The sequence below is a fragment of the Ascaphus truei genome, chromosome 12, assembly GCF_040206685.1.
Source record: "Ascaphus truei isolate aAscTru1 chromosome 12, aAscTru1.hap1, whole genome shotgun sequence".
Classification (NCBI taxonomy): Eukaryota; Metazoa; Chordata; class Amphibia; order Anura; family Ascaphidae; genus Ascaphus; species Ascaphus truei.
In genome coordinates this window covers 21,398,162-21,420,706 of record NC_134494.1, presented here as the reverse complement: position 1 = coordinate 21,420,706, position 22,545 = coordinate 21,398,162, and the positions used below count along the sequence as shown (strand labels likewise).

Below are 22,545 nucleotides of genomic sequence, written 5' to 3'. Positions count from 1 at the left end.
GGGTCATGGAGTCCACGTTTACGGAGTCAACGGCGGCGGTGCCCAGGGTCAGAGAGTCTACGCTCGACGTGTCCCATTCAACAGATTCCATTGGCGCCATATCTATGCCAGCTGTGCCAGTCTTCAAGGGATCTGTGCCAGCAGGGACCACTGGAATTACACCGATACCAACTGTACCCAGAGTTAGGGAGACTGCATTCACCGCTCCCAGCTCCAGGCATTTCACAGGCACTGATCCCATGTGCCAGTCACCTGTCATGCCAAGCTGCAGAGTGTGTACAGGAACTGATCCCATGCCAACTGTGCCCGGAGTCAGAGAATCTTTGCTTGCTAAGCCCAGCTGCAGTGATTCCACAGGCACCAGATTGATGCTAGCTGTGCCCAGCTCCAGGGACTTCATGGACTCCACTCCCAGTGTCAAAGAATCACTTGGCACCAAATCAATGCCAGTTGTGCCCAGGTTCAGGGACTTCACGCTCCCTACAGTCAATGTCAAACAATCGCTGGGCACCCGATTAGCACAAGTTGTGCATAACTCTAGAGACACCATGCTTTTTGTTCCTTGTGTCAGAGCTTCACTGGGGACCAGATCTATGCCCTTATCTGGGAAGTGTTGGGATAACACTCCTAAATTCTCAGGATCCATAGCCGGGGTCACTGTGTCCATATCTTCTGCACCCTGCTCCATGCCATCCGTGTGCACCATTCCCAGCTCCATGCTAATGTCCAAATCTCCTGCATTTAGAGGGTCTTCGCCGGTCATGGAGTGTTTGCCCTCTATGTCCGGGGTCAGAGAGTGCCTGCCCTCTGTGACTGGGACAAAATCCACCCTCTCTGTGCCCAGCTCCAAGGAGTCCATGCCCAATGCAGCTGGTGTCAAAGCGTGCTCATCCCCCCTTCCTGAGTTGCTGAAGCATGTGCTACCATGCCAAGCTCCAAGCAGTCTGTGCCCATAGGGCCGCAGAATCCATACCCGTCTCCCAGCTTGAGCGGGGTCAGAGCAGCATCCTCCCTCCTGCTCGGGGTGACCCCTCCCTGAGCTTCTGCTTCCTCTTCCCCTCTCTTTTTCTCTCTCACCCTCCCTTTCCGCCTCTTTTCCCTCTGCTGCCATTGTCCAGGTATTATTTACGATTAGAAAATCCTCTTAACCTGATTAGGTGACTCGTACATATGACGTGGGAGAGGATAAGGATATATTAAACGTGTGTGTGTGTGAGATCAGGCCTTTGTATGCGTGTCAGTATACAGGTGTGTGCAGTGTACAGCAGGGCCCCGGGTATACAGCGGGTTCCGTTCCAGGGGCCCGCCGTACTGTGAAAATCGCTGGAAAGCGGATCCGGCGATTTTCACTTCGGTGCATGCACAGAACGGCGTTTTTGCCGTTCTGCGCATGCGCGGCCTATGGTCTGCGTGCGCAGACAACGGTCTGTGCATGCGCGCCGGGCGCAACCGCCCATTCTGCGCATGCGCGACTCGGAATTAAAGATGGCGGCCCCCTTCTCGGTGCCGCCGTATCAGCGGATCGCCGAGAAGCGGGGCCCTGCTGTATATAAAGAAGGAGAACGCTATGTTTTACCACGCTGTGTATGAGCCATTTAACCTAATAGGACAAAGATACGTAACACGGAATGAAACACAGGCAAAACAAAATATAATCCACCATTTGTGGATTTTGTTATCAAATTGTTCTAGTATTCTCAAACTTCAGTTAAAAACGATAATGTCTGGTCAATTGAACGCTCGCACTATTGTGTGGTATTATATAAGTCTACAAATAAGCCCAGTTTTCACTCTCGGTTGAGGCACCAGCAACAAAGTTTTCCAGAAAGGCCGGCTATTGTTTGTCCCCACAATGAAGCTCTGTCTTGAAGTCAAACAAAAATGTAAATAGTGAACTTCAGCTCTCACATTATTTCATATTGAACAGAAATACGTTTAATATAATATCACAAACTGCAAAAACGCTTCGATGGAACAATCTCACTTGCAACAAAGTGTCCGAAAGTTGAAAAACCAACAACATACAAAACTCATTTATCTCAAGACAGCTGTAATGTTCAGATGAAGCAGGACTTTCCCCGGCACCGCGGACTGACACGCCGAAATCCACAGCCGTGGCCTGGTAGGATTAAATTGCGACCCACGCAGCGTTAATTCTACCGGGCCAGCCAGTGTGATAGATCTGCGCAGAGGTGTCCCGTATCTGTCCTGCCTCTTGGTGATGTAGATAACTGAATATGGATATCTACATCATGAATGGGTTATTGGACAGGACATTTAAATGTTCTGTCCAACCCCCTTGATAACCTAGAGGACAGAATATGGTCCTATAGTATATTACCCCTCGTGACGTAGATACCGAGGTAAAGTTTTTGACCTGCGCCCCCCCTGCATCGCAGCTCCAGCGTTCGTGCTCCCCCCTCTCCTACGACCCGGTGTTAAATGACGCCGCGGGTCATGGGACATCACGTGACCCCGCAGCGTCATTTGACATGCGTTATCATGGCGACACGTCATGTCACATGACCCCGCTGCGTCGCCTAAGAGCCGTCTGGTAGCAGGTAAGGGATGTTACAGATGCCTCACCGGCATTTAATTTAAATGCCTTGGGGAAGGGCATGGGGCCTCTCTAACCGCCGCCCCCCCCCATGAAAATGTTGCTCACCCCTGATCTATGTCATCAAAGGGCAGGACAGACGATTAAATTACTTGCCCCCCTTCATTGCCTTAGTGCACTGATTTTAAACTTGGTTTCCGTGGGCACCCCTCAGGTGTTCTGCGGCCGCCAGGGAGGGAGAGCTGGGACAACTCTCCCATGCTGTTCCAGGCCCGGTGGCACCCCACGTAGCAGTGACCAGTGACCAGCTACTACTGAGCTTAGGGTTGGTGGTTTCATTGTTTGCCACGTTGGCAATCTAGGCCCCTGTGGAAAGTTTAGGTAGCCACAGTGACAATCAATGGATTAAAAGGCTTGAATTTGATTATGTTCTTATTTTATTGTAATCTCTATTTTGTTAAATGTATTTTTTTAATGCTTCTCAATGGGCAAAAGCGCTATAAGCCAGATTTGGCTAATGGGCAATAGTCTTATTACTGTGAGGAAGGGGTAGGGAGGGCAGGTGATGGGGCTAGTTTCCTTAGGGTGGGTGGTTAGGTCTCAACGGTGGGGGTGGCAGGAGGGGTTAACCCTTTCATTACCTTAGAGGTTAGCTACTATGGTAATGAAGGGTGGCCCCTTGATGACGTAAATAACAGAATATCTGTATTTAAGTCACGATGGAGGATCCAGTAGGACCATATTCAGTCATCTACATCACCAAGGGGGTTGGACAAGACATTTAAATGTCTTGTTCAACTTAATGACGTAGATGACCGAATATGGTCCTACGTGATCCTCCATCGTGATGTAGATACCAATATTTGGGCATCAAGGGGCAGGACAGATACCGAGTCTGCTTCTGAGCTGCTCAGGGAGACACGGAGAGATACTGCTTCTCTCTGGGACTCCTCTGGGCAGCTGTTCCAGACTGGTGGCTGGCTTGGCAGGATTAACGCTGCAGGGGCTCCTTACAGACGCATGGACCCCGCAAAGTTAGTCATCCTGGGTGCTTTCGGGGCTGCGATTGCACGTTGTCTGGCGGCCGTATCTGAACACGGCACCGAGAACAGGGAGTCTTCCAACATCTTGTATGACCATAGTTCATAGTACATAGTAGAACAGTTACATAGTTACATAGTAGATGAGGTTGAAAAAATATATATGTCCATAGAGTTCAACCTGTTAAATTTAGATGACGATACTTATCCTATATTTGTATTTACTGTATTTTGATGCAGAGGAAGGCAAATGCAAAACCTCAGTGAAACATTATCCAATGTCTCTTAAGGGGAAAAACTAAATTCCTTCCTGACTCCAATTATGGCAATCTGATTTCTTCCTGGATCAACATCCTTCCCATGTTTACTTATTTGGTATATCCCTGTGTACCTTTCCTTTCTAAAAAGCCAAACTTTTTTTGAGGATACTTATTGTATCTGCGATCACAGTCTCCATGGGTAATGAATTCCACATTGTAACTGCCCTTACTGTAAAGATCCCTTTCCTTTGTTGCTGGTGAAATCTCCTTTCCTCCAACCTTAAGGGATGGCCCGAGGCATTTGTACTGCCCGTGGGATGAATAGTTCTTTTGAAAGCTTCTTGTATTGACCCTGAGTATAGTTATATTCCCTCTTGGACACCGCTTTTTAAAATGTAAACAAATCTAAATTAGCTAGCCTCTCATAAGTCCCCATCGACTTTATTAATTTGGTGGCTCTTCTCTGCACTTTTTCTAGTTCCATAATGTATTTAGAGAGTTGTGCCCAAACCCACTCCATATTCAAGGTGTGGTCTTACTAATGCTTTATACAGTGGAATAATTATGCTTTCTTCCCTTCCAACCATATCACGTTCAATGCAAGCTAAGATCTGACATTGTGGATATTGTGAAAAAAACAATAAAAAAAAAACCTTTTGGACAGTGAATAATTATCACTGCCACCTAGATGTCAAAGTAAAGCAACAGGTGTTTTTTTGTACAGTATTTCCAAATTTATTTTCATTTTAAATATTTCATTTAACAAACATGGGAGATACCATTACTACAGCCTAAATGTAGTTTGGGAGGTTCTCCAAATAAAGGAGAAAGCCTTGGCGAAACGTACGTCGGCATTCAACGACATCTTGCCATGTTACAGGGAGTGCGACAACGAATATGGTGGTACTGCAAACCACCTGCTCGGCTAGCTTGTAGGCAGTTACACTCGTCTTTTTTTTTTTTTTTAATTTTTTTTTATCCTTTATTTAAAATCTTCTCTAGTGGTTAAAAGCGTGAAAATTGTGGTGTCTCCTACACCCCACGACTTAAATTCCCACAATTGTCTAGTCTCGGATAATTGACTTGGCATAAAGTGGCATCCACCCCACTGGGGTCTACACGATTCCTGTTCTGGGTTGGCTTTGATATATATTATCATATACCTATATATTATCTAGGATCGCAATCAATTTATATATTCAGCACTCAATAGGTTTAAGATGTTTTTAAATTGTTTTTCTCATAAGGAATCTTGTGGGCAGTTTGAAACTAATATATATGTTATTGGTATCAAGGACAACTTGAAACCAAATAGTATGAAGTACATTTTAATACTTATTTTTGTATGTTCCTAATGTTCTTAAAATAAGGTACTTGATGACAATAACAGAAAAACAAGTATGTACACAAGTACGTAATTTAGTTGGTGCAAGCGAGTTAGCTGAGACAGTGATTGAGATCTCTTTGATCTAAGGGTATAAAAAGTAGCTGTCCCAAGCATAAGGCTGAGGTCCCGCTGGAGGCTGCAGCACGCGCGCTTGGCATTCTGGCGGCACGTGCACAACTGAAAACCGCGATCGCGGCCTGTTAGCAGCGATCAGAGGCGCGGGGGTGTGGCTTAGCGTGCTTAGTATAATGGCTTTATTGCCAGTATTCGCTCGTCTCCGGCTGATAGCTGCACTAAATTGCTCAGTCTTCTGGTATGGCGTACCATAGCCTCTGCATTTTCTATCAATACTTCTTGCCTGCTTTATTTAAATGAGCAGCTGTGTGTCTGTTCTTCTGCCATACCGTCATTATTTTTTGATTTTGCTCTGACAGAAAAGCTTGAGAGAAACATGTTTTACGCTGAGTAATAGCTATTTTCCATTGAACACATTCCAGCTCAGGAGAAAAGCAAGACTCCGGCGATCTCCCCTCTTGATTTGGCTCAGCGCACCATGTGACACGTCGCCGCACGGGAACACAATCTTGTTGTATCCCCTGCTGGCTGACGCGCCACAGCGCGGAGGGACGACAAGAAAGGAGACACCGGGGGCAGGTAGAAAGGAGGTGAGGGACTGGTGAGAGGTGCGCCCCCGTCGGCAGCGGGGACTAAGCCATTGCCTTCTTAGACTGCGCTTATAGCGACGCGACGTTGCGGCAAAACAAATGCATTGCTGCCGTCGCGTGCATTTATAGTAAGCGCGACGGATTGGTTGCGATCGCTGGAAGTCATCTCTATTTGATTTTCCAGCGACCGTTGCCGGCACTATTAGCGTAGCCTTGGCTACTGTGAAGAGAAATATCTTGTATGATGTATCCTTGCTAAATAGCTGAGCTGATTGAAGATATAAAGACAGCTGAGTTGAACTGCAATCCTGATTTCTGAGTATTACATAGTCTAAATTTTTCTAACTGGCTTCTTATAGGGGCATGTTTAAACAGCTTCTGACGCATATTTTACCTAGATGCAAGAGCTGAACCGGGCCCGGCATATACGCTCTTTAGGTATACACTAAGGAACAAAGCGTATTCACCTAAACTGGTACAGAAGTAGAAATTGATAAGAGGGTAATATACAATAAACTGATTCACACGTTTCTACAATTCAGGTGTTATGGAGTTGATAATGCCATCATAGGTATCGTTGGAGAAGTCTGTAGCAAGAGTATTGCTGAGGATTATATACAAGTAGATTGTTAGCTAATAGATTCATCATATACTATTCTTCGTGTGGTGATCTGCTTTACTGAGACAAAATTGACAATTCATTTTTAAGCAGTAAATGTGTCATCAAGACTTTAATATATAATTGGAGTCACGTTATTGAGTCCAGCCTTCCATACTTTATCTTGTTGATAAAATAATACAGTTGATATTTTAAATTCTCCAAAACAATACATCAGCACTTTCTGGGAGTGCTGAGTCCTCCATGCATCGGAAATCTTTCTATTTGGGTTCATAAATATTTCATTTATCTGAAACGGTTCAAGCAAATGGTCTGACATTTTTGTACATGTTGCAAAATAATACAAAACATTAAATGTATCAAGAATCCGGTCGATGACATGTACTGTTTATGTAATTTTTTTTATTACTTAAAAAATAAATAAAAAACATCATCAGAATCGGTCAAGTTGTTCTGCCTGTGGAGAGGGAACACACAAACCTAAACTGGCCACAAAGTTTAATTGAAGTCTTCACTTCGCTTGCTTGCTCACTCATCCAATTCAAATGTGTATATTTGGAGTGTGTATTTATATAATCCTCGTCTTCAACCCTTGTTGATCCACTGCTGGATGAAGGCCTCCCTAGTGTTTGCAAGCCTCTCCTCCCACGTTGCTCAAACACATTTTCTGATTTCTTCCTTTTTGGCGTCGTCTTGGTCTTTTTGATTTCTCTTGCAATCCATTTGAGTACGATCTTTGTCCACTGATGGTCATTTCCTCTTGCGATTATGTCCGGCCCACTGTCACTTTTAATTTCTTCACCCTTGTGTTCATGTTACAGAATTAAATGGGTTTGAAACCAAACAAAAGTATTTTTCCTGCCATCGGTAATACCCAGCATACTTCTTTCAATTGCCTGAATTCTGTGAATTATCGTCACATTTAGGGTCCAAGTTTCACATCCATACTGTATGTGAGCACAGGCAGAGTTCACTGTAGAAGGTTCCCATGCAATAGTGTCTTGTTACTTCCAAATGTGTCCCATCCACTCTTCATTCTCTTATTGATTTCATTCAAAAAACATTCCCATCCATTGTTATTTGCCGGCCAAGGTAAACACAGTCTTTGACTTCTAATTCTATTCCATTTATTTCAATATTTTTACCGAGTTGACCCATTTTATTGAACCTCACTTTGGTCTCGCTGAGATTCATATGGAGACCCACCTTTAGCGCACTCTCTAATTTGTCACCAGATGTCTTCTGGACTTGTGGCAAAAATAACAATGTCCATCTCCAAATCGTAGGTGACTCAAGTATTCATTTGATTTTTTTGATTCCTTTTTCTTTCCAATTCAATGTCTTGAGCAGTTCTTTGCGTTGCAGTGGAAAGCTTTGCTGACATGGTGTCTCCCTTCCGCACTCCCTTGGTGATCCTTCTCTTGCTTGTAACTTCGTGAAATCTAATGGTTAAAGTGGCATTCTGGTAAATGTTCTTTTATGTACGCTTTTTCAACACTTTGTCTTCTCAATGCATTTAAAACTAATATAGTGTAGACGGAATCAAATGCTTTTACGCAATTTCCGAATCTGAAATTGAGTGGTAGATGGTATTCATTATTTTGGTAAATAACTTATTGTATGACTTGGATGGGGTCCATTGTGCTGGGTTCAGTGCAAAATCCTGCTTGTGTTCTAGGCTGGGCAAAGTCCAGAGTCTGTTGCATCCAATTAGTGAGTATCTTTATAGAAATCTTGTAAGCGATTTAGAAGTAGACTGCTTGGTCTGTAGTTCTTGAGGTCTTCTTGGTCTCCTTTCTTGTGGATTATGGAATGACTCAAATTTCCTGTTCTTCAAGCTGCATATACAGCGTTTTTCCTCGGCTACTTTTCCAGCTTCTTTGAAGATTTCAGTTGTAATTCCATCTTCCCCATGAACCTTCCCATTCGTCATGGTTTTTATTGCCGTTGCCACTTTATCTGCAAGGATGCATCAATGGTGGTTTCTCCTCGCTCTTGTTCTGCTGGATTATACCCTGTTATCCGTGTTCTCGTGCATGGTCTTTTATTGTTGATGCATCGTCTTGTTTGCGTGCAATGATTGGGAAGAAGCAAACCATCAGTCGCTGCTCTGTCATCTTTAAGCTTTTGTTCTGTTCGATAATCTTCTTCACCATATGATTAATATTAAACCTATAAATGTATCCAGTCGCGTGCACACACACACTGATATACTGTATACACACACAGTATGTGTGTGCTCTCCCTCACGTTCTCTCCCTCGTAGGTTAATGAGCTCCCGGCGTTATTACTTCGAGCTCCTTCACAAGCAGGACGAGCGTGGCTCCGATCACGTGGAAGTTGCGGTGAGAATGCAGATCAGTGGCACCAACACAGAAATACACTTGGGGGTTTGGGGGGTGGTAGTAGAAATACAAATCAAAACTAAAAAGGAACAATGGAAATGTTTCAGATGAACCCTTTGACTGACACTCTAGGAGTGAGAGGATTAACCCTCCCACGGCTGTCAGGGCCTACACCACAGTCACTCTTTGCCCTGCTTATTTACATGTTGCCCCGCAGGTCTTTTGGTAGCGAAAAGGGGTTAACATTTGGAGGGGTGGAACATTCTGAGGTGTATTGTTGTTTTGTTTTTTTTTCTCTCCATTGTTTCCACTGGAACTACCTGGGCCAATCGGAGAGCTCGATGCATAAGCCACATGTTGGGTGGGAATAAGTTTATTTTTTTTATTTTTACAGGATCTCTCCCATTTTATACAAGATTTTTGTTACCTAATAAGAGCCAAGTGAGGCATCCCTCCTTATGGGCCTGGAAGGGACACTCACAAATCATATATGATTGTTCTTCATCTTTGAAATTATAGTGTAGAGACCTTTCCAAAGCTATCTTCTGTACCTACTGTAGGACGAAGCAGAAACCTATAAGACCACTTTTAGAAGGGTCTCTACACTATAAAGAACTCACGGTGGAACCCTAAAAGGTGTCGCAACCTACAACAAAAAGTACGGTTCTCCAGGACCAATATGGTTAATACTTTTCAGTTCGCACCCCCCTGTCTGCCCTCCACCTTGCCTGCGCCCCCCCCCCCTCTACCCCCTCACCTGCGCTCGGGCTTCATGACATCACGTCATGTGACGCGTTGCCATTTGACCCCACGGTGTAATTTGATGCCACGTTGTCTTGGCGATGCGTCGCTGAAGAGCTGGTTGAGAGCAGGTAAGGGAAGTTGCAGAGGCCTGACACCTCTCCCGGCATTTAATTTACAACCACTGCGCCCCCCCCCTCCTAGGAAATCCAGTGCCCTTTCCCAGTTTGCGCACCCCTTCACTAAGGCACTCCCACAGGCAGCTTCCCGCCAGTAACGTCCTGTCTCTCTCTTTTAGTGGCGTCTGTCTCTTCCAGGCACGAAGTTCGAGATTTTGGACTCCCCGTACTTGTCTCTGTACACAGGTAACAAACTGCCTGTCTCTGTCACACATTGTCTCTGTGCATTAGGGTGTGGATGGGGGTCTCATGGCATCTCTCTTTCCATATCGGAGTCTCTCTCCGTGTGTGAGGATGCCAGACACAAGGTGAATGAGGTGCGTCTCTGCAGCAGGATGTGTCTTTTCACAGACGAGTCTCCCCACAAGATGAACGAGGTGTCTCACATCCCACGCACTATCTCCAGCCACGGCAGCCCCCTCTGGGGTTTTGGGAGAGAGGAGCCTGCAGCTGACATCCTGAGGGTGGACCCCCGGGACAACTTCTTCATGAGTGAGCCATGGGGAAGACGGGGGCCGGGAGGGTGACACACACACACTGATCCCAAAAACCCAGTACACCACCTATATGAGTCAGACCATAAAGGGGGGGGGGGGCACTCGGGTTGTCAATAGACACAGATTGCATCAGGAACCCCCTCTGATGTGTGTGTTGCTGTCACTCAGTGCTGACGGTGATTGTTCTCTAATTGATCTGTCCCCCCTCCCACAGCGCCTATGATTGAAGAGTCCCGTGTAGAGAATGTGCTTGTCCCCTGCACATACAGCCCCACGTACGTGGTAAAGGACTTCCCTATTGCACGATACCAGGGCCTGCAATTTGTGAGTGCCGACTCTGTAAATCTCTCTACCTCGCTGCCCACTATGTGCCTAGCACTGTGCAACATTTACTCATCTGCCCATAGTGTGCTTGGTGCTGTCCTTTGTCTCTGTGTGCTTGGCATTGTGCATCTCTTATCACACCTTCTTCTTCTCTTTTTTTTTTTTTTTTTTTCTTCTCCTCCTCCCCCCCCCCCTTTCTCTTCTCATGCTCTCCTTTGTACACTCACTCTTCCTCACACTCTGTAGGTCTATCTTACCTTCGTTTACCCGAACGACTATACCCGTCTCACCCACATGGAAACAGAAAACAAGTGTTTCTATCGAGAGTCCCCCATCTACCTGGAGAAGTGAGTGCACTCCCTTAGGGTCCCCCCTCTCCACCCTGTACCCTACTTGCCCCCGCTATCATGCTGTACCCTGCCTGCTTCTCGCCCGCCCCTCTATCACACATACCCTGTCTCTCCCACCTCTTCATGGAGAAGGGAGTGAACTCCCTCTCTAACCGTTCCCCAAGCTCATTCCATACCCTCACTGCCTCGCCATTGCTTCCCCTCCCTTTCGCTCCCCCTCTTCTCACCCCCTCTGCTCTCTCTTAGGTTTGGATTTTACAAATACATGAAAATGGATGATGAGGAGTCTCCCCAGATGCCATTCCTGTTCTTCAACCGCCAGCGTAAGTACAAGAGACCCACCTGTCCTTGCAAGAGGCCCTTTACCCCTTTGAGTTCCGGGAGGGTCGCAGCACCAGAGTGCCGTGGCCCCTCCGGCACTCCAGATCACGTGACTACTTCTCTGAAACGATCATGTGATCGCTCAGTCACCGATGAGCACCTCTTCCTGTAAAATCACGTTCGTTCCAGAACAGCATCTCTCGGGCAAAAAAGAATTAAGTAGATTATGACGTGGTTTCTACATCGAGGGGCCACTAGGGTGCCAGACCTCATGACGAAGCGGCAACGTCCTGGAGCACCCAAAGTGTTAAAAGGTCAAACCCCACCACATAGTCCTGCTCTCCGCCTGTACCTATGTAGCAGGTACTGTACCGTTTCTGCCAGCGGCAGAAGCTTTAGCTGGTTAAAGCGGCTGAGAGATTGGTGACTTAACTACTAAGGCAGGAAACTCTACATTTCATTATATGGGGTTTATTTTACAGGTGATAAACACAATAATAGGTCCACTGTCCCTTTATGAAAACAAATCATAAAAATAACACCTACTCCTTTCAGGAGACGGTGTAAACATAAGCTCCCTCTCTGATTTGGCTGGTTACCAGCTTTAAATAACACTCTGTTTTACAGATCTACTATATATAACCATATCATAGTCCTTATCTGTTTGTTGTTGGGGACTGGGCCCCAAGAGAGTACTGGAAATCCATTTCTGGATCCAATGACCTGGACAGGACCGCCCTGCTTGCACAGCAAACTCGCATCCCTGCTTCTTCCTGGGTGTGCAACCCAGGCAGTCCCAGCAGGCTCTGCGACCAACGTTCAGCAGGCCTGGAAAACTGTGCAAGCCAGCTTCCTCCTGGCTGGGGAGAAGTCTCTCTCTCTCTGCCCCCTCTCTGGGGAAAGCAATCTTAATGTGTGCAGGCCACTTCCTGCCTTTTTAACTCCTTTTTGATACACTTGTCCAGCCTGCTTAATTAGTTGCAGGTGCAGAAAGTTCCTACAGAGGAATTTAACCTCCTGCACGCTGGAACCTACACTGTCTGCACTACTCCAGCAGATAGAGTCACTATCTTTATCACAATATATATAATCAAAGCTGTCTGTCAGTAGGGTTACTGGCTCTGTACTTCTTTAACCCAGGCTGTGCTGAATAGCTGTGTAATGCGGCAGGCATAAGCTTATAGGGGTTCATGTTAAAATGGCTAGGAGGTAGAGTGACACACTGCGCTCATTTGTATATCATTACCCAGAATTCCTGGATGCAGGGAAAACATAGTATGCCAAGAGATAATGGGGAAAGGCAGGGTTGCAGACCTATGTGAATGTGCTCACACGTGGTATTTTTATTTACTAGAAGTCTCTACAAATGTGTCCATAAATAGATCTATTTTATTGGCATTATGATCTTGACGTATAGTAACGTGTACAGGTTACCGTGCCCCCTTCTGAGAGGGACACTTGTCTAGACGTTCCTCCCCACATTGTCAGCAAATAAAGTGTAAAAATAATTCTAGGTGTCCGATTTGGCAAAAGGCATAAATTACCCTGGTGAGACCCCTTAAAGTGGCGTAATCTCTGATTTTATTATTTTAATTTGACTAGGTTTGAAGCAAGGGGTCTCCGGAGCGGAAGCACATCGGTTTTCCCCTCTGGGGGACCTCTGCTTTCCGAGATGATGGCATCTCAAGGGGCTGCCAGTAGCCACTTCGGATAATGTCTGTTTAAAGACATGTCTGTTTTCCCGCGGGCCAATTGGAAGCTGCAACGTCTTTCGTTGTGGCTTCCTATTGGTCCACGTGCCGTGGGACCTTTAAACAGAAGGTACTTAAATCTGAAGGCCTGACCTTTTTAGAGGTAAGTATCTCGAGGAGCAGGGGGTCCCCAGAGCTGAAATTAAATCAGTTAATCACTTGCTTCTCACCTAGGGAAATATACCCCAGCACACGTGTGTGTGTTTGTGTGTGTGTGTGTGTGTGTGTGTGTGTGTTTTTGTGTTTTGTAAGGCTCTGACCACTTTTTCCCTAACTTCTCCCAATCTCTCACCCCTCCCCCGCCATCTCTCCCTCTCGCAACCCTACCATCCCATCTCTCTTACCTCGATCTTTCCCCCACCCCAGACTTTATGGAGGAAGATGAGGATGAGGCTTTGAACCCTGATTCCACCGGGAGGCAGAAGATCAGAGAAGAGGAGATGAGAGACCCCCCATCACCCAGCAGCGAGGGACGGGGGGAGTCCCCCATCCCACCCACCTACTCCCCAGGGCCCTCCCCTAGTATCAGAGGCCGAACTCTGATGTGGGCACCTAGGGAGCTCAGGCCCGCTGCACACAGGGGGCAGAGGAGTCTGGCACTGCCACTTGTGGGGGTGGCGGGAAGAGGAGAGAAGCCGGAGGCCACAGAGGGGAGATCAGAGGTCCGAACAAGGGAAGGGGTGGAGACGGATGTCACAGCAAGAGAGGGTATGGTAGAGGAAAGGGCAAGGGATGGAGCAAGGTCAGAGGTTTTAGAGGGAGGGAGGTCAGAGATTAGAATCCAAGCTGAGACGTTAGAAGACCAGGTAACAAAGGCAAGAACGGAGGTCACAGAAAAGCAGGAGAGGTCGGAGGTCGGGCCCAGTGTTGGTGGCCATCCAGAGGTCATTGCTAACGAGGAAACACTAAAACACAAGTCAAAGGACCGGTCAGGGAATAAGCTGGACAAGGTGTACGTGACACGCCTCCTCTCTGGAGTTCGAAGGTCAAGGGGTCATCATGCCTTTCCCGGTGTGCTACTGCCTCACCCCAAACCTCGAAGGTCCTCCAGCCTTCGGGACCATCCCCGCATCCTCTCGCCCCCCCAAAAAAACCATGGGGGCAGAAAGGCCAAGACCTGGAGTCCTCCCGACACCTCAGAGCTGGGGCTCTTCAGCTGGGAGGGTCAGACTGATGGTACCGGAGCCCCCTTCCCGTCCTCAACCAGTCCTCCTCCTGGCGCTCCCCCCTCTCTCAGCCTGTCCTCTGAGGCCCCTGCGGAGGAGCTGCAGGATTACAGCTACGAGGAGGCGGAGCCGCGGCAGCGATGGCCGGAGGATGCCATCAACTGGCAGCGCACGTTCAGCGTGGGCGCAGTGGACTTTGAGATGCTGAGGTCGGACTGGAACGACCTGCGCTGCAACGTGAGCGGCAACCTGCAGCTTTCAGAGGCTGAAACCGTGGACCTAGTGGCGCAGTTTATGGAGAAGCTGAACGAGAAGAACGGAGGGTGAGCGAGGGAGCAAATTCTCTGCTGATTACATGATGTTCTAGGGATCAATAGTATAATAATTACGAAGTCAAATATTTCTCCCGTTGTTCCCTCCCTTCCCGTCTCTCTCACGTCCCTTACTCTATCCCCCCCTTCCCTTCTCTCACCCCTCCTTCCCTTCTCTCTCACGTCCCTCCCCCCTTTCCTTCTCACACGTCCATCTCTCGCCCCTCCTTTCCTTCTCACATCTCTTTGCTCCCTCATCTCTCACGTCTCGCTTCCTCCTTCACAACTCCTCTCTCGTCTCACTCACATCTTTGTCCTCCCTTCCCTCTCGCGTCACGTGCTCACTCTCGCCCTGTCTTCCTTCCCCTTCCCTCTCACCTGTCGCGCACTGTCCCTCTCGCTCTGTCCCCCTTTCTCTTCTCACGTCTTCCCCTCGCTCTCTTGTCCTCCTTTCTCGTCGGGCCCACCCAGAATATACACCTTGCTGCGTATAATCAACGTGGAGAAGCGCCGTGACTCTGCCCGGGGAAACCGATACCTTCTTGAGCTGGAATTGTCCGAGCGCGGACGAAGGAGGGTGAGGCTGGCAGAGTACGTGTACATCCTTCTGCACCGTGGGACAGGAGGAGACAGTGACGAGAGCCCCCCGGCCGAGACCCCCGAAACCTCCCAAGTCCCGGTTTACAGCAAACCCATCCTGTGTCGGCCCGTCGGCCTAAGCTGGAATCCCCGAGCCACAGTGCACTTTGTTGTACCTGGTGAGTGGGGGGGCAAAGGGGCTTGGGAGGTGGATTCAGTAGGAGAAAGGAGCAGCGATAAGGGCTGTAGAGGAATCTTATTATAGCTCTGACAGACACATGATAATAGCAGGATATAGTGACATAAAGGGAATAAATCTATCTTCTTTCTCTCCCCTTTGTTCCCCTCCATCCTTACTCTGTCGTCCTCTACCTCCTCCTTTCTCCCCCTCTTTTTTTTTTTTTTTCTTCTCTCCTGCTGTTTCCCTCTTTTCTCCCCTCCCCTTTCTCTCTCCTCTCAGTGAAGAACCAGGCTCGCTGGGTCCAGCAGCTGATCTCGGACCTGGAGTTCTTGTACAGAAACACTCATGACAAACAGTTCAGCCTCATCCTGGTGGATTATGACAGCGAGGACATGGATGTGGAGAGGGCGCTCCGCCACGCCAAGTTACCGAGGTACTAGCACAGGCGCTCGGTGGGATGTGTGGCCGCAATGCTCTGCGGGCCCCACGTAGAGGTGCGAGGCTGCAATGCTCGGGGAGGTTAGGGAGGTGCGAGGCTGCAATGCTCTGCACGTCGCTTAGGGAGGTGTGTGGCTGCGATGCTCTGCACGTCGCTTAGGGAGGTGTGTGGCTGCAATGCTCTGCACGTCGCTTAGGGAGGTGTGTGGCTGCAATGCTCTGCACGTCGCTTAGGGAGGTGTGTGGCTGCGATGCTCTGCATATTGCAGTTTTATCCTCCTGTTTCTTAGTTATCAGTATCTGAGGAGAAGCGGAAACTTTGAGCGCTCAGCTGGACTGCAGGCGGGAACTGACACCATACAGGTGAGCGGAGGAGACATGCTATACAGGTGTTTGTGTGTCAGTGTTGTGTTCCTATGTGTCACAGCGCTGTGTGACACACAGGACAGTCACAGCGTTGCGTTGCTATATGTCAGTGTTGTGTGATTGTGTCCCCGCACAGGACAGTCACAGCATTGTGTTCCTGTGTGACCTGCACATACACTTCCCACTCTCTGTGTTGGACAGTGTGAGGAAGCATTGTGTGGAGGGACATCTGGCCTTCGCTCCCATCGTCATGAGGCTGAGCTGTGGGAGCTCCCCTCGGCATCCCCGCGGTGAGAACTCTGCAGTGAGACATCCCCTCCCGCTAACCTGCACCAAGACCCCCTTATACTCCCTGTGCCTTGTGGTGGGGCTCCCTGCAGATCCACACTTCTCCTCCTCCCCCACCCCCCCCCCATGGCATCTCTCGTCACATGTCCCTCCTCCTCTCTGCAGGGTATTGGGAGGTGAACGGGTTTGGTCTGTTTGGGATTTACAAGTCGGATTTTGATCGGATCGGCGGGATGAACACAGAGGAGTTCAAAGACCGCTGGGGAGGGGAAGACTGGGAGCTGCTGGACAGGTGACAGGAACTCTCCCCTAGTATACCACTAAATTCTTCTCTTTTCCGTTATATCTCACCCTTTGACAACTCTAGTTACCCCATCTTTCCATTCCCTCCGTCTCCTTTATGTACGGACCCTCTTGTTCCAGTCTATCTTCCTCCGTCTCCCTCCTCCTGTCCCCAGGCCCTCTCTCTGTATCCCTCCTTTTCTTCCCTTTCCCAGTCTTAGTGTGCCCCTCTCCCTCCCTGGCCTGGCACGCCCCCCTCTCGCTGCCCGGCGCCCCCCTCTCGCTGCCCGGCGCCCCCCTCTCGCTCCCCGGCCCGGCGCCCCCCTCTCTCTGCCCCGGCCTGGCGCCCCCCTCTCTCTGCCCCGGCCTGGCGCCCCCCTCTCTCTGCCCGTGCTAGCTCTCTGGCTTCCCCGGCAGGGTACTGCAGAATGGGCTGGAGGTGGAGCGCCTGAGACTGAGGAACTTCTTTCACTATTACCACTCCAAGCGAGGCATGTGGAATACGCAGAGCCAGGAGAGCGCAGCCAAGGACTGACTGTTACCGTGGAGATGGCTCGCAGGATTCGCAGAGTTCTGCGCCTTTGTTCACTTCTCGGCCCCTGCCCTGGTTTGTGTTTGTTCGACAGGAGGGGTGGGGGGGAGCTGTTATGTTTAATTCTGCCACTGATGGAGGGGGCCTGCTGAGCATCGCCCTGTGTATCGCACCCTCTGCAGGGCAGCAAGGCGCAGACTGCTCCATTAGAGCAACTACAGGGTTACTGTACGATTACCCATAGGAATATACACTGCAATACAATACACACACAGCGATTCAGTGATACCCATAGGAATTATCCTGCGAACAAAGGGTCTCTCTGATACCCATAGGAATATATCCTGCAATTCACACAGCGACCACAGACTAACAGTGTCTTCTAGTGAAAACCGGTGTTGCTACAGCTATAAACACTACAGAATCCCACAATCACACTGTTGGATTTACAGGCAATATACCGTGCAGTACACACATTAACCACTGGGCATCCCGTGATACCCATAGTGACTACCCTTGCAATACATACAGTGACATAAGGATTATTCCCTGCAAAACAATGACATAGGAAATGGTACTTGCCATACACACAGTGACCACAAGGTGTCGCAATGAACCAGAAGTCCTTTTTCACAAAGGGAGAGCCTGCAAATGTTGCTTTTCCCATAGTTGAGTCAGCGCTGTTTTGTTTTAAATACACCCCACCCTTCTAGTGTATAATCCGAGTGGTTACAGTCCAATGGATGGAGAGGCAGCCTGTCGAGGACAGATGTTTAACTCCATAGTTAGAGCTAGGGGGGCTTCTTTACACACATAGCGCCCCCAGGCAGTGCCAGCTCTCCCCCCCCCCCCCCCCTCCTATTACAGGCGGTCCGCTATGCTCAGCGTTTACAATGATTTCTGTGAAATTAAAATGTAGCGAGAGGTTTTTAGAAGTTTTAAATATTTTTTTTTTTTTTTAAACTAAATAAACGGTTTTCAGTTTGGCTTTTCTTCCACCGGGCCCCCGCCTTTCTCTTTGTCTGCGGACTCCTGTGATAAGCGTCGTCGTAACAGAAGTGCCTCGGTACACGCTTTACCCATTTGCAGGAAAGATAATAACTGTGGCCAAAATTATCATATGAACATTGGGGGCGGGGATCAGCCATTTTTCAATTGCACCAACCGCGGGTTTGTCTTAAAATGGCTGCCTCCCTGATTTGTTTCCGTCGCTGGTTCGTTTGCTGCGTGCTTTTGTGAATGAGATATTTGGAAATGTAGAAGAAGCAATTTCCCACAACGCACCCCTTCCCCTCCCTCTTTTTGAAAGCATTAGAACCTGGGGTCCTTTCTGAGTTAATCGTGGTATTTTCAGCTGCGGGGACTCCCGGGGTACCAGAGCCGCTCGCCGTTGGAAGTATTACTCCTGGTATTTAAATGGCCGTACAAAGGAAGCCACATCCGATGTCAGTACTGACCCAAGATTTGACAGCCATTTTGTTTTCCCTGGAGGGAGATTTAACCTGGTAAATGCTCGGGAGGTGATGGGGTGCAGAGCTGAAAGTTAGCGTGGTTCAGCTCCTGGGACCCTCTGGGTTTCAATCCTGAAAAAAGAAACGGTTAAATAAAAATACAAAAAACAAGTAGCAGGGAATCTTGCTTTACCCTTTTTTTAAAGGACTCAAATTAGTGAATTGTGAACCAAAGAATAATATAATCATGAATAGAAGTTTCTTCTTGAATAACAGAGTGCCCTAGTCTATTAGTGTATTTGTATAAGGATACCTTCAATCGGCTCCAGGGGCCTATCGTAACGGCGCACTGCGTTGCCAAATGCAGACGTGTCAAAATATTTCAGATACAAACGGAAGACTCCGTGATTGGGAGACGGGAAGATGAGAAAGATGGCAAAATCAAGAACCCCCCTCCGTCCCAAAAAAGAAATGATACACGACACAATAAATAATAGATGTGCATAATAGATCTGCAAAAGAATTCCGTGAGTGATTATATAAATTGGGTGCTGAAAGTATATAAGCAAAAAAAAGAGTGTTACAAAGGATATTTTCAAGCGGTCTGGTTTATTGACCTAGTACAGTTCTTCCCAAGAGGGGGTTCGGGAACCTCCTAGGGGTTCGCCCCAACATTTATATAATGGGTTCCTGAGCCTTGGTAAGGCCTCAAACTGCACCTTAGCATTGGGAGGGGAATAGTTGACAATTGGAGCAGGAGCTTCTAAAGTTCCCATAATGCTTTCACCTTATTGGTTCACAGCAGCAAGGCATTGTGGGCCGTGACTTTGTAAGCTCCCGCAACAATTGATAGCTCTACCCCCTCCCCCCCACACACACACTCCTGCTGTCTGCTTTCACTGAGTTATTGTTTGGGGCCTTATTTAGAGTGTGTTCACCCCACAAGCTCAGGACACTATACTGCCTGGGGTCGGTAATACAGTTTTCTTAGCAATAATCTGAGTAGGCGATTTAAGATTTCTTTAATTGGGGGTTCGCAGAGCAAACACTGTAATCCCTGCTAGAAAATGTAATCAAGGTTGGGAACCCTTTCCCTAGTAGCGCAGCATTATCAGGATGCCCAGCACAACTTTCTCTTGTATGATAATAAAAAAAATAGCAAGTACTATAACAGGTGACATTTAAAAAAAGTGTTCAATAAGCGGTTCTAAAGATATTCTGCTTTCTTAAATTTCACAGGCGGCGCCCGTGGGATTTGGCAGTAGCAGATTCTCAGAGGAGTTTGGTAGTTGGTTGGGACTCTCTGGTTTGTGTGTTAGCTGGCGGTAGGTTCGCTCAGCACAGTGTGACGCAGAGTGCAGGGTATCGCTCCGGTTAGTGAATAAGGTAAGAGGGATGCAGCATTATTTCGAGTTTGTGTAGTGAGCAGCGGAAGAGATTGCCACTTGGGATTTTACAGACCACAACAATACTAAGAAAAAGTTTCTTTAACCCTCTGGGTGCCTTACAGACTTGGCTACTACGTTATGGGATCTGGCACATCAGTAGCCTTCGTGATTTAGTATTGACGTCCTCATCGTACTGCTCGTTTTCTAAGGGACCTTTTTGTTCTGCGTTCCTGTGCAGTGTAGAACGCGACCTATGAGGAAGTGGGATGGAAGGAGGGATGTTCTGTCATCCCGTCTGTAAAAAAACAAACAAAAAAAAAAATCACCGTTTCGGTCGTATAACAGGAACTGGGACTTCTCAAGATCTCGTTTGTAGGGTTTATATGGCCAGTCAACACTGGTTTCCATGACATGGGCAGTCCTGTGCTTTATGCAGTAAATGCATGTCTGTATACGCAGAGCACTGTGAGTATGTATTACCAGTTACAGTACATACAGTGATACGGTGCAATCCTGCGCTGCTATTAATATGAACCGGCCTGGCACCGATACAAAGTGTACAAGTTCTGACACACCCTGTTACTGGCACACGGGGATCACAGCTTAAGATGGGATCTCGGTGCGCGTCCTAGTACTGCACATATATTGCACAGGCTGTCCCAGGGCTCGTCCAAACCACACCCATCGTATAAAGGAATCTTACATTTCTACAGCCGCTCAGCACTGCATCCCAGGAATAGGGAACATGCTGCGCTGTATAGTGACACTGAGTATCCCTGCATACTGTGAGAATGAAAACATGCATTCAAAGTTGACTTCATACCTTTTTTGATCTACCACATAGTTATACAGTATAATTGAATTAGTGTGCATATTTATTGGTTCGCTACATATTACATCTGAATGCAAAGTTGGAAAGAAAACTAAAAAAAAAAAGACAAACAATCAACATCAATAACCTCAAAAATAACAGTAGAGAATTTCAACTAGAACTGAAAAATTGCTTCAGTTTGCTCAAAATAAATGGAGACAAACAATTACGAAGAAATTTTGAAGATTGTTGTTGAAAGCGCAGAAAAAAAACTGGAGGAATCACCAAAACGAAACAATCCCAAGATATAAGAATTGAATATGCAGAGCAACGAAAGGCAATCCGCAAACGTATAACTGAATCGACTTGTGGTGGTTGGAAAGAAGCAAATCATTGCACTCAAACAAGACAATCGATCAACAATAAAGGACTCTCCGCTTAATATAAAGAGAGTTGTTGGAGATAACACGGCATAATGCAGCAGAGGACGGGCGAGAAGAGACCACCAATGATCACCACCACCGATGATGACCACCATATGTCCTTCCAGAAGAAGTGGCAAAAGCAGTCAAATCCATGAAGAGTGGAAAGGCTTCCAGGGAAGATGGAATTACAACTGAAATCTTGAAAGAAGCTTGGGAAGAAGTAGAATAAATCCTTTTCAAAACTCTTTACATGCTGCTTGAACAGGAAAATTGCAGAGCAATGCCATGGTTATACTCATCCGCAAGAAAGGAGACTAAGAAGACGTAAAGAAATACAGACCAATCGGTCTACTTCCAATCGCTTACAAGATTTTTCTGAAGATGCCCACTAATCAGATACAACAGACCCTGGACTTTGCCCAGCCTGGGAACAAGCGGATTTCACAGCGGGTACAACACAATGGACCCACATCCAAGTCGTACAAGAAGTAATGAATGTGATCTACCACTCCGTTTATGATTCATAGATGTCAAAAAAGCATTTGATTCTGTGTACACCTCTGCCGTCCTAGATGCACTAAGAAAACAAAATGTTCAAGAAGCATACATTGATATTATAAAGAACATGTATGAGTGTCAAATCAACCATTAGATTACATGAAGTTACAAACAAGATAAGGATCGGCAAGAGAGAGCGGCAGGGAGACACCATGTCACCAAAGCTTTTCACTGCAACCCCTGAAGAATTGTTCCAGTCGTTAGATTGGGAAGAAAAAGGAATTGAAATCCACTGTGAATATTTGAGTCGCGTACGGTTTGCAGATCATGTTTGTTATTTTTGCGTAAATCCAGAAGACCTCCAGCAACAAATTGGGAAAACTCGGCGAAGCAAGTAAGAATGTGGCCTCTGTATGAATATTAACAAGACCAAAGTGATGTGCAACGAATCTGTCCCAGGTCTGCGAAGATTTGAAATAAATGGAATACAACTACACGTTTTAGACTGTACCGTGACCAGCAAATAACGATGGATGGGAATCTTTTTTTTAATTAAATCAATAGGCGAATGAAGAGTGGATGGAACACATTTGGAAGAAACAAGACACTATTGCAAGGGAGCCTTCTATTGTGCCTCAAGAATAAAGTTTTCGACCAGTGTATCCTGCCCATGCGCACGTATGGATGTGAAATGTGGACCCTAAATTCGAAGATAATTCAGACGCTTCAGGCAACGAAAAGTATGGAGAAATGTAGACTGTGTATTACCCGGCAAAAAGAATGAATGGGTTCG

At 47.3% G+C, this 22,545-nt stretch overlaps 1 protein-coding gene across 7 annotated transcripts in view; it reads left to right on the top strand.

Annotated features, from left to right (window-relative positions):
* B4GALNT4 (beta-1,4-N-acetyl-galactosaminyltransferase 4) overlaps window positions 1–22,545 on the top strand; it is a 47,823-nt gene that overhangs the window by 13,968 nt on the left and 11,310 nt on the right. For 3 of the 7 annotated variants that reach the window (XM_075566920.1, XM_075566918.1, XM_075566919.1), the window contains exons 9-21: window positions 8,795–8,873; window positions 9,913–9,979; window positions 10,145–10,285; window positions 10,505–10,614; window positions 10,861–10,961; window positions 11,211–11,287; window positions 13,403–14,525; window positions 14,985–15,271; window positions 15,553–15,706; window positions 16,002–16,074; window positions 16,214–16,367; window positions 16,531–16,657; window positions 17,065–18,172. In XM_075566920.1, coding sequence (XP_075423035.1) covers window positions 8,795–8,873; window positions 9,913–9,979; window positions 10,145–10,285; window positions 10,505–10,614; window positions 10,861–10,961; window positions 11,211–11,287; window positions 13,403–14,525; window positions 14,985–15,271; window positions 15,553–15,706; window positions 16,002–16,074; window positions 16,214–16,367; window positions 16,531–16,657; window positions 17,065–17,182 — 2,611 coding nt within the window. In that variant the 3' untranslated portion in view covers window positions 17,183–18,172. Of the gene's footprint in view, window positions 1–8,794; window positions 8,874–9,912; window positions 9,980–10,144; window positions 10,286–10,504; window positions 10,615–10,860; window positions 10,962–11,210; window positions 11,288–13,402; window positions 14,526–14,984; window positions 15,272–15,552; window positions 15,707–16,001; window positions 16,075–16,213; window positions 16,368–16,530; window positions 16,658–17,064; window positions 18,173–18,533; window positions 18,685–19,016; window positions 19,158–19,869; window positions 20,017–22,545 lie in introns of those variants that run through there. The other 4 variants (XR_012787550.1, XR_012787552.1, XR_012787551.1 and 1 more) reach the window with 3 other exon arrangements.